Here is a 14,470-nt window from a genome sequence, read left to right as displayed (position 1 = left end):
AAGCCCGTGCCTGCTGTGCTGGCAGCCACATCTACCTGAGATACAGTTTTCATCTGTGAATTAGGCACAGCAAGAGATTAACAACAATATCATAATATGCTGTGATGAAAGTTATGTAAATGTGGCGTCTCTCTCAAAAATCTTGTTGTACAGATGCCTTTTCCATCGTAACTAAGCACTGACCAGGTGCTGTGGCTGCAGCTTTTGCAGGTTGAGGTGTGACCACAAAATGAGCAGGCGTTTCCTTTTCCTGCTTCACGACAGCACAGATACAAAATTCGTCCTCCCCGCAGATCTCAGCAGCCTCAGCACACACCTCGTTCTCTTTCCTGATCAACTCCAGAACATTGGCCTTTTCACTCCAAGGCAGCATTTCACGTCCTCTCTCTGGCGGGTCCAAATCGCCAGCTCCACTCCCCTGGTTTCGGGACCCTTGTTAAGTAGAAGGAGGGTCACCTGAGCACACGCCTCGCAACACCCCAGGGGTCTGATAACCCACCCGCCACCACGCGACTCTCGGGGTGTGGGGGAGGGAGGCAGGACGCGCTGGACCAAGGGTGATTCCTGTCCCTCCGGGCAGCGCAAGATTCCATCGGCGGCTTGGAAGGGCATGCAGTTAAAATTTATGAATTGTTTATTTCTGTAATCTTTCATTTAATGGTTTTGGACCATGGTTGACTGGGTAATTGAAACCACAGAAAGTGAAACCGTGGATGAGAGGGCGCTGTATCTATTCTTTGTGGGGTTTTGTTTTTTGTTTTGGCTTTTTCTGCTTTCTTTTGAATTATTTTTCTGTGATTACATTTGTCTCCACCATTGGTTTATTATTTATGCGTCTTAAGTTATCTTTAGTGGATTTACAGTGTGCATCTTCAGTTAATCATCCTCTGCCTTCAAGTCTCCTTGCCCGGCCTGTCTCTCTCTCGTGATAACCTCATGTGTGTCCGCCCAGTCCCACCTCCCATTCTCGGTGCTGCTGTCACACATTGTGCTTGTAGTTTATTTTTACCTGTTGGAGGTGGACTTTACAAACTTCGGTGAGTAAATCTTTCTTTAACAACCCTCCCTGTTAAGGTTTGTCATAGTCAGTTGTGAGAGTCACAGATTTGCACTAACTCAGTGGGAGAAGTACTGACCTCACAGGCTGCCTGGAGAGGCTCCGCAAGGTGCAGAAAGGCCCCCCACCCCCACCCCACGTCCGAGGATGGTGTGTGGAGCCACACGTTCTGCTCTCACCCGACGCACTGAAGATTCGCACCCAGTTCTCACATTCTGAGTTCTCGGGTGCGCATTTCAGCTTTGAGATTTTTAAGCAACAGATTGTTTCTTTGATTTCTAGATATATAGATAAAGGCAATAATCTCATGTTATTAGTATACTAATAAAGACAAAGACATAAGATGTTTATTTTTTCTTAGGAATAGAGTATAAGTGATATATAATTAGCTGATTTTCCTTCAAGTTTTTTTTTTTTTGTTTTTTTTTTTTTTTTAGTACTTGTGTGGTAGTAATCGAAAAGACAACATATTTATTGATCCAGGATACCAGACATTTGAGCAAGAATTGAATAAAATACTCCGAAGTTGGCAACCAAGCATACTTCCAGATGGTAATGCTCCTTTAAATAAAATGTCTCTGACTTGCTACTAGAAATAATTAGCGAATAATTTAAATTAGAGAGTGCTCATTGACGAATGCGACGGCTCGGCTTCTGCTGAATTAGAGGCAGTTGTGGTTGTTAGCTGGTGTTTATGAAGAACTTCGTAATAAACGTGACCCACTTTCTCTGGATGTTCATTTCTTAAGTCCTCTAGTTGAGATTGATGTAAATTTCTCTAAGAAACTGTTTTAGATGTATAAAGAAAACTTGTTTGAATGGAAATCACCTATTTTTTTTCAGGGTTTCTACAGATTTAAATTCCCTTCTGACCATGGTCTGCATGTCCTCTGGACGACCAGGAGCAGACCTCCAGGCCCGACCCCAGGGGTGCTAGTTGTGTAGTGTGTTGTGTTCCCTGGCTCTTACTGTTTCAGAGCCACGTAGGTGATTCTGAAATTCATTCCAGTTGACCTGGAGTGAATGGAGGACTGGAATAGGTTTGTTCTTGAATTTAACTTTTATCTGTTTTTAGATGGTTACATGAAAACTGTCTATTGTAATTCTTTAAAAATATTTCTCTCTATTTAAGGGTCAATATTTTCTCGAGTTGAAGAAGATTATCTGTGGAGGATAAAACAGCTAGGATCACACTCTCCAGTAGCTCTTCTGAATACCCTGTTCTACTTTAACACTAAGTATTTTGGCCTGAAAACAGTGGAACAGCACTTAAGGCTTTCCTTTGGCACTGTGTTTAGGCATTGGAAAAAAAACCCTTTAACAATGGAAAATAAGGCGTGTCTTCGATACCAAGTGTCTTCCTTATGTGGAACAGATAATGAAGGTAGTGTAACAGATTTTCATTGTGGGATTCTCTGTGGCAGGGACTGCCACTCCTTGCCTTACTAAAGACCACCTGGGTCACTTGTTAAGAACCTAAGGACTGTCATTTTCATAAGATAAGACAACCTGTGTCATCTTAAAATTAGGAATTACCAGAGGCCACAGCTTAGAGCTCTGGAGCACAGCTGTCCCCGCTTTCTGGTGTAAGAGATACAGAGAGAACAGAGAGTGAATAGTGACATCTTTTTTCAAGGCTGGTCTTAGAAAGTTTATGTCATTTTTATTTCTTAAGATAAAATTACTACTGGAAAAAGAAAACATGAGGATGATGAGCCAGTATTTGAACAAATTGAAAATACAGCCAATCCTTCGAGATGTCCTGTGAAAATGTTTGAATGCTACTTGTCTAAAAGGTAACTGTTAATGACATTTGATTTTTTAAATGGTAGTAACAGTTAGTTGCCATGAACTTATCACTACCGAGAGGTGACATTTTTTTCATTGGTCCTTTTTTTTTTTTTTTAAGCTCTTTATTGGAACATAATTGCTTTACAGTGTTAAGCCAGATTTTGCAGTACAACAAAGTGAATCAGCTGTATTTATACATATATCCCCACATCCCTTCCCTCCCACCCTCCCTATCCCACCCCTCTGGCATCACCCATCACCGAGCTCCTCTCCCTGTGTTATGCAGCACCATCCCACTAGCTATCTATTTTACATTTGCTAGTGTATATATGTCAGTTCATTGGTCCTTTTTTTTAGATTTCTCTCTCTTCTCACTTAAGTCCATTCAATTATAATGTTTTTAGTCCTGTTATTTTGAATACCCAGCTTACACTTCATATTTTAAGCATGTGTTAAGAAATTGCTCTCTACTAATGAGATTACTGCTATTGTAGAGGGGCAGACAGTAAATATTTTAGGCATTTTGGGCTGTGGAACCTAATTTTTGAGACCACAAATTATTTTATGCCTGTTTATTATTTTAAGTGTGTACTCTTTAATTTTTAAAAGATAAACATGAACTCAGAATGTATTTTCTTATGTAAACAGTTTTATAAATTTTTATAAATTGTCCCCAGGTTAGCTCTCAAGAACCATAAAAGCCATAAAACAGTTACCTATAGGATGATTGTTTTTAATAATTAATATTTCTGATGATGGTTTGGGGTGGCCCTGTACCAGTGTCTGGATCTTCCAATGGTGTAACTATTTATTAGCTGGAAATTCCTATACTGTTATTTTAAATATTATTTCTTTTGTGTAAAGCTGTTAAGTATTTTTATTTTATGTGCTACAATATTTCATCAACTCTAAGACACATTTCTCACATTTTATTCTATCTCTGAAACTGGGATGCATGTTATAATTGATGCATCTTGAGATTATAATTGGCAGTACTTTAGTTGTTTAATGGCAATATTAAAATAATGATTGAAAATGATGTTTCTGTTGGTGGTGTCTTAGATTCAGTGAAATACAGAATTTAATTTATTGTGGGAAGATAATCTTTTATTGTAGAAGTTGATTTTCAGAATATCTCAGTGACAGAGTATTTAATGTAGGTAGTCATGTGTGTGATCTGCCCATGTAGTGTGGTTAGTGTAGCAGAATTATTATTGAAAGAAAAAAAGGAAGATGTGAGGAATTTCGTATACATACTGTGAAATTGACTTTCTCCTTTCTCCCAAAGTCCACAGAATCTTAATCAGAGAATGGATGTTTTTTATTTGCAACCAGAATGCTCTAGCTCTACAGACAGCCCTGTCTGGTACACGTCTGCTTCACTGGACCGAAACACCTTGGAAAATATGCTTGTACGGGTTCTTTTAGTAAAAGATATTTATGATAAAGACAATTATGAACTGGACGAAGACACAGACTAAAAAGGAACGTTTCAGAAGCAGTCGGGATAAAACAGCATTAGATAGTCATGCTGCTAGATCTTTACTATGGAAAACATTTCAAGTTTACTCCTTCTGTTTTGAGTTTTGTAGCAGTGTACCCACACTGGGTATTACCATGTAAATAATCTGTGAGTGAAAGTTGCCATTATTCTATGTAGTGGTTTTAGGATACTTACAAATACATCCAGATTCTTTTTTTATTATTATTTATTTGATTAGGTATGTTTGTAACTTTTTACATTACAAACTATGAGTGAGACCGTGCCATGTATCATTTTCCTCGTAAAGAAACACCCATGTTGCACAAGTCTGCTGGCGCGAGGCTTCCTGGAAACGGGCTCTTCTGCTGGGTTCTTGAGCAGATGGTGGTGTGTGGGGAGCACCTGCTAAAAGTTTAGAACGTGCAGTGTCTTTCAGAGTTTTTAAAATAAACTGTAAACTAATAGGCTGGGGGTTTTGTTTTGTTTTTTGGGGGGGGTTTTGTTTGTTCGTTTTATGCTGTAGTTACTGAAGCCTTACAAGGTCCTGTAGAGAGATACCATCTTCTGTACCAGAAATAGACAGGAGAGTGCTGTTGGTACTGGTGCACCGTGACGTGAGGCTGCGCTGGTGAGCAGGACGCTTTGTCCCCGTGTTAAAACCTCAGGGTCCTTTTCTCACTTGTGGCTTTCTGCATCACCCCAGACGATAATAAATACATATATGTATACGTACATATATGTGTGTGTGTGTATACGTGTATACATGTGTATATGTACATATACACACACATATAAAGAATGATGTTGATAAGATGATCATGGAGACATTTTCCTTGTAAAAATGTCTGATGAAAATATAAAATTCTGTTTTCTATGTCAACCCTAAGTATCCCAAATCCCCTTCATTTATAAGCGTTTGGTGTTTCTCTCCGCAAGGATACAGGTCGTGTTTCCATTCCCGGGTGGTACTCCACAGCTTCACCAACTTTATGAAAATTCTCGTATCTGCCCACAAATATGACTGATGCACACGTTGGGTAAAATTATGTTTAAAAATGCCACTCCTGAGACTGTTATGGAAAGTTGAGCTAGTTTAAATAACATAGTACCCGTTTCACTGTGAGGATTAGCAGTGCAGTGACTCTGATGGTTCAGATGATGGGAGGACAGAGAAAGAGACTGATGTATAAAGTGTATCTTGAAGGAAATTAAGTTTGATGTGAGATTGTTTGGCTTTTACATTTTAATTACTTCTTATAGAAGATTGCATTAAAACACTTTGTACTTCTGCATAGCAATTTATCCATTCAGACCTTTTCTTTTAGAACAAGAATGTTTACATAAAATCCTACCTTCTAAAGACTGAGAAAGTGCCAGCTGCAATTACCATGAAGAAATCCTTTGGCTGACTTCACAGAGCTTGAGTGTGATCATATGGTCTTGTTTCCAGTTCTTGAGTCACCACAGTGATGTTTGTTATTACAGTTGTTTGGGGGAAATTGGGCTATTTTCCACAGTGGTTAAGCAATGTCTACACATCCCTTAAATTCTTCTCTCTTCCTTGGGATAAATGTTAGCATTCAGAAGAGATCTTCTCAATCACAATTTGGAAAATTCCACGTGTAATCAACTGTATATTGAAGCAATAATTAACAGAAATATTTTTGGCATAAGAATTATTTTATAATGTTCTAACTTGTTTTATAAGTTTGAATAACGTTTCTGTCCCTTAATTGATTTTGTATATGTGGATTTGATAATCAGACTGACAGTAGCAAATCGTATATCACTTACATATAGACGCTCGTTGTCTGCTTAATGGAGGAGGTAACATTTAAAATATAAAATACAAACATTTCCTCATCCTCACCTTTTTCCAGAACTACTGCTTTAAGCACTTTTCCTATAAACACATATCGCTGATTAAAGGTGATTAATCCTGACCATCTTTTACTCTCTGAACGGGTGCTATATTCCATTGAGAGCAATAAAGTCTCCCCGAATGTCACTTAATGTATATTTCACCAAACACCATACATTTCTGCCACGGTCCCACTATGAATAGCACCTTGTCTTGCTATTTTCATTTCCTTTATTGTACATTTTGGCTTTTCTAAACAGAAATGTCTACATAGTTTTGATATTGATATGATTAAGGATTTAGAGCTCTTGTCTTTGTTTTGATTGCAATCCAAGGATTGGTTAACTTGACTCTCAGGGGGGAAAAGAAAATAATACTATTTTATGAGAATTGTTTGTTCTGTGAAACTTACTTCATCTAGAGTACGTTTCGTTGGTTGCTGGGTCTCCTTAGTCTTTGTGGTCCCAGGTGACCGCTGAGAGAAGGATAGTGACATGATAGCTTCTTCTTGCATCTTAGTGATTTCTGATGACAGCATCTTGTAAATACAGTATTGTTGCCTTTAGATGTCTATTGGAGATGCTATATTTTTCTGTTCTGAAGATTTTGCCATTTAAAATGAATCAATGAAAAAGTTTTTATCCATATTGAAAAATGAATTTCCCATGCAAAACTGAATCTTCATTACCACTTTTTTTTTTTTTTTTAAAGACTTTTAACTGTATTGGGTAATGTAAGATATTAAAGGACTTTTCTGGGCAAGAAGCTCAACTCTTCTTTTGGCCATAAAAGTACTTTTTGTTTAAATAGTAGTTCACATTTCTCTTCTGCTACATGGAGTTGTTACCAGTGAATTACACACGCTAAGATAGGGAGAGCGTGTGTGTTGTACCGTGCGTTCAGACGTCTGTCACTGTTTTCTGAGGGGGCTTCCCTCTGTTCTGGGCACCTGTGGTTTGCGACTGGGGTGGTTGCGTGTGCACCGTGTGAAGGGTCGCAATAACGAAGTGATAACATTGCACATTTTGGGTTCGTACTACTCTCATTTACACTTTTATTTTGCCAGTTATTTCCAACTGAATTGTTATACACACAGCACTTATGTTCTGACTGAACAATGCCTGTAGGGTCATCTCCTTGTTCCCCTCATGAAAGTGTGCATGAAAATATTTTTAAAGAATAAATTTCTTTAACTAAATTATAATACTGTTGGATTTCCCCCTTAGTAAGCCTCTTACTCATTTTTAGAGAAGTTCTTTGGATTTTAGTTGTTTCATTCTACTAGACCATTGTTAATGTTGTTTTCCAGAGTTATGTACTTTTTTGTCACTTGTGGGTATATCATGCTTGAAAATGATGCTAGTAACAAAATCTTATGAATTTAGAAGTTGATGTCCAGAACAGGTTAGTGGTGTCAGCCTGAGTCTGAGAGTAGAAACACTGAAAATGGTGTCTCAATTAGTCCTGTTTTCCCCTCTTTACTTAGAAGCTAGATGTTAGAGGAGTACCCCGAATTAGTTGCCGTGAACCCTGCCTTATGTTCTTAACATCTGTGCATATAACATTCCTAGTTAATTACTTGAGTTAAAGCATCCATGAATTTAGGCCTTTTGAGAAAAAAGAACCAAAGTGAAACTAAGGTTTAATCTGTAAATAAAGTATGTATTAGGAATAGAACCATAGGGGGTACACAGACCCTGTGGGTGTACTAGCAGAGGTCATCGTGTGATTGACTGAAGCAGGTGTAACCCTGACTGAGCCTTTTTTCTCTGCCGTGGTCAGGGGAGAATAATTACAGCTCTTTCTGTGGCTTTTTGCTAGGTCCTTTATTCTACGGGTTTCAGTTTCTTTATCTGTAAAGTGAAGGCTTTGCCTTGATTTTTTTTTTTTTTAACTTTTATTGAGATACAGTTGACATACAATAAACTGCATATATTTAAAGTGATATTTGATATTTTGATTTTTTTTTTCTTATTAGTAATGTATATATGGCAATCCCATGCCTTGATTTCTGATTCTGGAGTTTCAAATTAAGCATGGTTCATATTATACTTAAGAGACGTAGTAGTAAATTGTTAACAGATTTATGTTTGAATCAGTATGATTTATTTAGAAACACATTTTCTTGGAGAGTGGAAAGATCTTTCCTAAAATAGCCTTAACACAGAGAGCATTATACCTAATTTTGTGAGTCTTATTTAGATAACTCCTCAGAGGTAAACTCAGCACATGGAAATTCATTATCCTAAAACCTAAACACCAGATCTTTGTTTCATATTTTCTCTGTGCCAAAGAGCTACTGCCAACCATGGTAGTTAGGGAGGAAGAGAAAGTAAAAGATTAAGACAGCAGTGTTCCAAAGGTTACAATTATGAGGGTGAAGGAGGTACACCCATATGGATATTTAACTCCTAGGGAACATGCCGGGAACATATCCACGATAGTTTAAAACAGAGAATGTTGTGGACACTCAGAAATGCCCTAAAAGGCTATTATGGTCTAGAGGAGTTTTCATACAGTTACCTCCACCTGTGGTCTGTTTAGATTCCTGTAACCTTGACATTGCTTATGGCTGTGTAGGAAATGGTCTGGCTATTTTAATGGCTCCACTTCGGTGGCATCAGTCCTTGCCTCTGGCTTTCCGACTGAGTTATAATAATACCCAAAGGGGTAGCTAGCGCATGCTAAGAACACTGAAAAGTACAAGACCACGTTGAATTAAGGTAATTCAGCTTCTAGGTTATGTGATATGGATGGAACATATGAGGTCCTATATATTATAGGAATTAAACTTCAACCACTGAGGATTTATTTCTTAGCAGTAGCTTTTGAAAAAAATAGAATCTCGAGTTTTTTTAAGTCACTGTGTGCTGCTCATAAGTCACAGATTAAATGTTTCCATTTTGATACCTGTTTGTATTTCTGAGTGCCGTCAGCAGGTGGCAGTAGTGTGAGGCACCAGGCTTCAGTTGCCTTTTTCCTTTGTTTCTAAGACTGTAAGTCTACTGTCATCCTTTAGCAGAAATTCTTGTGGGTTTAGAATTCAGCATTTTCTTTTTCAAAAATATATGTGCTTGTAGGTTACGTAGGATCCTCAATGGGCTCAGGGCAGCACCCCATAATCAAACAGTATTTCCTCAGCAGTGAATCAGATGCTCATAGTAGCCGGGATGAAACTGTGTGTCCGTAGAAAGCTTTACGTGGTTTAGGTAGTTTTTGTCGCAAGCACGAAAAGCTAGATTTTCAAACTTTTTGCATCTCAGAATTGCTGATGAGGAAGTGCAGGCCTGTAGTAAGAAAACTAATGGCAGATCTAGTATTTTCCTTCAGTAAAGTGTCTAGTATTTTTTTTTTCTTGTATTTCTTAGTTTGGGTAGAGGTAACTGAAGGCTTTCTGTAAAATTTGCCTATTCAACTGACAGGAAAATGCAGGGAATGCTTAGAACAGGCATATATACAGTGGCAGTTGTAGAACCACTATTGAATTCTGAAACAGCTGCTTTCTTTTACTTTGCATTTTGCCTCAGTGTTGTAGCATGACTGTTCTACAGAAATGTGACAGGCCTTTTCTGAGTGGCTGCTTTTGTGTCCTGGAGCCGTTGTTTGTTCATTCAGCAAACACTCGGGAGATTGTTCTCTCAAGTACCCTAAGCCAGGTGCTGGGAACACAGTGTCCCTCCTGAGAGACTTAGTCTGGTTGGGGAGAAGTGAGAGTGTGATGGACTGTCAGAGTGGGGGGAGGGGGCATGGCCTCCCTGAGCACAGTCACTCGTACAATAAAATAAACGAGTTTAAGGCACAGGTCAAGTAGCTTATCAAGCCCCTGCTCTCAGCGCGCCTGGCTCGCCAGTCTTTACCGCAGGCCAGGTCTCTGTACCGTGCTGTCTGCTTCCTGTGCTGCAGAGGGAGAGTGGACACGACTGCTTCGACAGGGCAGGGCCGCACCCCTGCCACTGGCGCCGCGCCGCAGTGGCGGGTGTGTCACCGAAGGCAGGGTCACCGGCTGGGGCGCACGTGCTTCCCTGCTCTGTCCTGAGCACCTGGAAGAGCTCCCAGCACGTACTGGGTGTTCACAAATGTTTGTTGAGCGAATTACTGATTGTAAGTACTTTCAAATTCAAGCGCCTTGAAAGTGGCCCTCGGGGACACGACCCGTCCGCGAAGTGATGCTCCTGGTTTCTTTGTGTGCATCCGTCTGACGTGCCCCGCGTTCGCTGGTGTGTCTGCTTCTGTAACCTTTCACTTACGAGGGCCAGGTGGGTTGCATGTAGGTCTTCATTCGCAGTAGTGTTCAAAATAGGAACGCTTACAAGTCATTTGTGAAGTTTGTTAAAATGCAGGCTTCTGACCTGTCCCCGGGAGATTGATTTAGTAGATTTGGAGTGGGTCCCAGAGAGCTGCATTTGTAACACCTGGGTTCAAAACCCCAAGACATTTTTAAAAGAAATGAAATAGAGGTGAACGGAGGAAACATATTACAGGCATTTTTCTCATGAAAATTGTTTTGTACTTGTGTGTTGAAACATGACGTTTTTCCGTCAAGAGTTTGAAAGCCTGCATTTAGGAAACTAAGAGGAACCCCACCTCCGTGGAAGGACTCACTCTTCACCAGAGCCTCCCCCACTTTCTTAATTTCACCTACATCGAGCTCCAGAGAATTGTGAACTGTTGGAGACAGGAGCTTCTCACTTTGCCATAACTAAGTGGCTGTGTGGCTCCTTGGACATGGACCTTTTCTCTGCCTGTTGCCTTGAGTTTGAGGCTTTTTTTTTCCTTCAAGAGCACCTGTGGGAATGGGATGACTCGTCACTGGAGCGCTTTCTGTGGGAAGGCCACAGAGTGCAGCATCTCCTCGTGCACAGCTGCAGCGGGGAGGATGGGCGGTCTTGGGGGAGCGTCCGCTTGGCCTACTTGGGGTTCAGGGTCCGTGGTTCCCAGTCATTGAATTTGATTGGAAATGTTCATCTGTTGGCTTTTAAGTATCTCACCTTCGCAGATGTGTTTTCACACATAAGTACGGCTGGACATGGATGCCCGTCCACGAGCACTGGTTTTAATGGGGCGCATCGTCACCTGGAAGCATCTATACAGCTTCTCGACTCTGGACATTGGATGTTTGCCTCCTAGCATGTCATTACGTCGTGGATTCATCACCTCCAGCTGAAGATTACAGGGACTCTCAACTGCACAGCTAAACAGATTTTGAAATATGGAAATTTCCTTTACACATGCAGTGGGACTGTCGTTCGGGCTGGGAAGATACACCTGCTGTAAGTGTGTGGGAGCAGAGGTGCTGCTGCTGTCACTGCGATGGCTGAGAAGTGAGGTTGCTCGGAAGTCCAGCAGCATTCGTGGTTGGAAGTAACTGCGGCTGTTTTGTGTACAAGTGCTGCTTTGGAGAACGCTTTGTTTTGACGTGATGGGTTTGCACTGGATAGGTGACATGGGTGCGCAGGGCAGTGCACCCGGCACTGGTAGTTTTGGGGTGACTTTATTAGGGAGCTTTATCAAGCCTGCAGCACCAGGGGCTGGGTGCTGTCCCCCGTGCTCAGCCCTGAGCGCTGTCCGGGGGCCGCCTGGCCGTGCACTGCGTGTGGCGGGCAGGTCAGGACGTGCAGCCTCTGACCCGACACCCAGAGCTGATGGCGGGTGAGTCCCCACCCGGGCGCGCCCTGACACTGCTGGGCCCGCTGCTGAGTGGAAAGTGCCCTGAGCATTTCCCTTCCCGCGAAGGCTTTTACTACTTCAGATGCGTTTTTGCGCCATTCGTCCTATCTTCCCGGATGCCACTTGCAGGTTTTCCTGAGTGAGTGTTTCTCATCTTCTATGGAAATAGTCTTGTGTGTAGTCGTCAGCTGTAGACCAATCGTAGAGGCCATTCTTCAGTCACTTCAGATTTGGCTTTGACTCCTTGGAGAGACAGCTAAGCAATTTGGGTAAAAAGTCTTTTCGCTCCTCCAGAGCTGAGAGAAAGCACTTGAAAACATTCGTCTCATTTTTCAATTTTTGACTCTTCAGCTCTGAGCAACTCTTTTGCCAAAAGGCTAAGCTTCTTTTCTCTGGATACATTTCTTCAGCTGCTGCAATCAAAGACAATTTGATTTGATAGGTAAATTCACGCTTGGCTAACAGATGAGCCACTTGGAAACTTACTTTGGTGGCAGCCTCAGTCATATGTTTTCATTTTGTGAGGAAATTGAGCTGGAATGAGGTATTCCATCGTGCGTTTTCTAGCTTTTCCAACAATTGCTCTCCTGTGAGGTGGAAACCCTGCGATGAGGCCCCAGTCTGGTCCTGCATCTTGCATTCTTTCAGCACAGCTGGGGGTCTTTGCAAAAGCTGCACAACACCCTCTATTCAATAGCACTAATGCAGCATGGCATTTGGAGAACACTTTGTTTTGACGTGGTGGGTTTGCACTGGGAAAACGTATGCGACGGGGCCCGGGCAGTACACCCGCATGAAGCGCTGCCTGCCAGCCGTTGGGAGATCCCGGACCACCGCCTGCAGCCAGGCTGCCCTGGACGATGTGCGGCTGCAGAGCCATGCTGTGTCCCAATAAAACTCTACTTGTGGACACTGATGTGAACTGCTCTCCGGGTCCCCAGGACGCGCAGTGACCGAGGCCTCGTGTCACGAGCCAGGTGGCTGCTGCAGGTCACTGCCTCTTTCTGAGATGTTCCGAAACTCAGTTTCCTGAGTCTTCTGCTTCACGTGGTGCCTCTTGGTGTTTCACTCATATTCCCCCACCCCACCCCTCTGTCCTCCAACCTCTAAACGCTGGGGCGTCTGTTCTAATAACTGAGCCCTTTGGGCTCTCACGCGGGCTCCGTGGCTCTGAGGGCTGCGGATACACAGCGACACCATCACACGGATGGAACAGGCGCCTTCACCCTGAGGAGTGAAGGGAAGGAGAGGGCTTTATCCTGCTGTAGTACTTTCACCGCATTAACTTAGTTAATACAGCTGCCCTGAAAGCCAGGCTTTTACCATCTGTAAAAGGCCAGATAGAAACCATTTTGTGGGCCTCTGAGCAGTTTTAGTTCATGTTCTTTGAGTTTTGTTCAACCTTTTAAAAATGTAAAAGCCATTCTTAGCTCACAGGCCATGCAGACGCTGGCTGTGGGCAGATCCGGGCTGTGGGTTGTGTGCTGGCTGCACCGTGGACCCCTGTGGGGTAGTGGCCGTATTACCCCCATTGTGCAGATGGAGAAAGTGAGGTACAAAGAGGCTGAATAACTTATACGAGCTCATCAGCTAGGAGGTGATGAAACCAGGGTTCCCATGGGCGGCTCCACAAACCATGTCTTCAGTCACTACACTGTGGTATCTAGAAGGCTAGATGTGTCTAACAAAGAGCTAGTGAGTTATGCCCCAGAGTCCTGGGAATTGGAGGAACCAGATACTCTGAAGCTAAGGTTTAAAAGTCTGTAAAAGAAGCCGTTTAGCGCTTTCCAAAATCCTCTCTCCCAGTGATGCAGGAGGCTGGGGGCCAGGCTTCCAGCCCATCTGCTGGGAGATCTGAGGCCTTCTCTCTGGGAAATAGACCAGCCCACAGTCTGCTCCCCGCAGTGAGCTTTCCCTGAATCTGGCAGGAGACCCTGCTCATGTCCACAGCTTCCTGTTGGGTGTCTTCTTGTTCTGGGCTAAGGATGGAAGCTTTCAACAGGAAGGATGGACATCAAAATAAAAGCAAGGTGCAAGAAAAAACGACAGTGGAAGAAGCAGAAGAAAACTTTTTAAAAAATTGGAAGTGATTCTCAAGGGAAGATAACATACAGGAAGCAATAGAGGCTACGGAAAAGGAATGTTAGATTAAAAATGCGGTGGAAATATTCAGTAGAAAGGCTGAGAAGATTTGCATAAAGTCGAGTAAGAAGATGAAAAAGGGCGAAGTTTGAGGGAGAAAAGAAAATGCGAGGTTCAGCCCAGGAGGTCCAATGTGAAACAACCAGAACTTCCAGAAAGAAAAAGTGCAGGGGAGGAAGATGGAACAGGTTCTCCAGAGATGAAAGGGCCCAGGGCACCCCGAGTGACTAATGACTCAAACCAAGACACGCTGTTGGGAAATTTTGAAAGTCTGCATATGAAGAAAAGATCCTAAAGGGTTCTACAGAGAAAGGATTAAAAAAAAAAAAAAGATTCCAAGAAACAGATCACATATAAAGGATCAGGAGTGAGGATGTCATCGGGCTTTTTTAGCAGCAGTGCTGGGAATTAGGAAATGACCGTGCAGTGCCTTTAAAATGCCCACAAAAATGATCTGCAGTTCGGAATT

General features: G+C 42.1%; 1 protein-coding gene across 3 annotated transcripts in view; it reads left to right on the top strand.

Moving 5' to 3' along the window:
- The window catches only part of ZMYM2 (zinc finger MYM-type containing 2), a 96,320-nt gene extending 88,163 nt beyond the window's left edge, over positions 1–8,157 (top strand). For 2 of the 3 annotated variants that reach the window (XM_057707013.1, XM_057707012.1), the window contains 4 exons: positions 1,495–1,609; positions 2,190–2,441; positions 2,733–2,853; positions 4,137–8,157. In XM_057707013.1, coding sequence (XP_057562996.1) covers positions 1,495–1,609; positions 2,190–2,441; positions 2,733–2,853; positions 4,137–4,329 — 681 coding nt within the window. In that variant the 3' untranslated portion in view covers positions 4,330–8,157. The remainder of the gene's footprint in view (positions 1–1,494; positions 1,610–2,189; positions 2,442–2,732; positions 2,854–4,136) is intronic. The other variant, XM_057707014.1, reaches the window with a different exon arrangement.
- Positions 8,158–14,470: the final 6,313 nt, after the last annotated feature.

This window comes from Hippopotamus amphibius, chromosome 14, assembly GCF_030028045.1.
Source record: "Hippopotamus amphibius kiboko isolate mHipAmp2 chromosome 14, mHipAmp2.hap2, whole genome shotgun sequence".
Classification (NCBI taxonomy): Eukaryota; Metazoa; Chordata; class Mammalia; order Artiodactyla; family Hippopotamidae; genus Hippopotamus; species Hippopotamus amphibius.
This window is presented reverse-complemented; position numbering and strand designations above follow the sequence as displayed.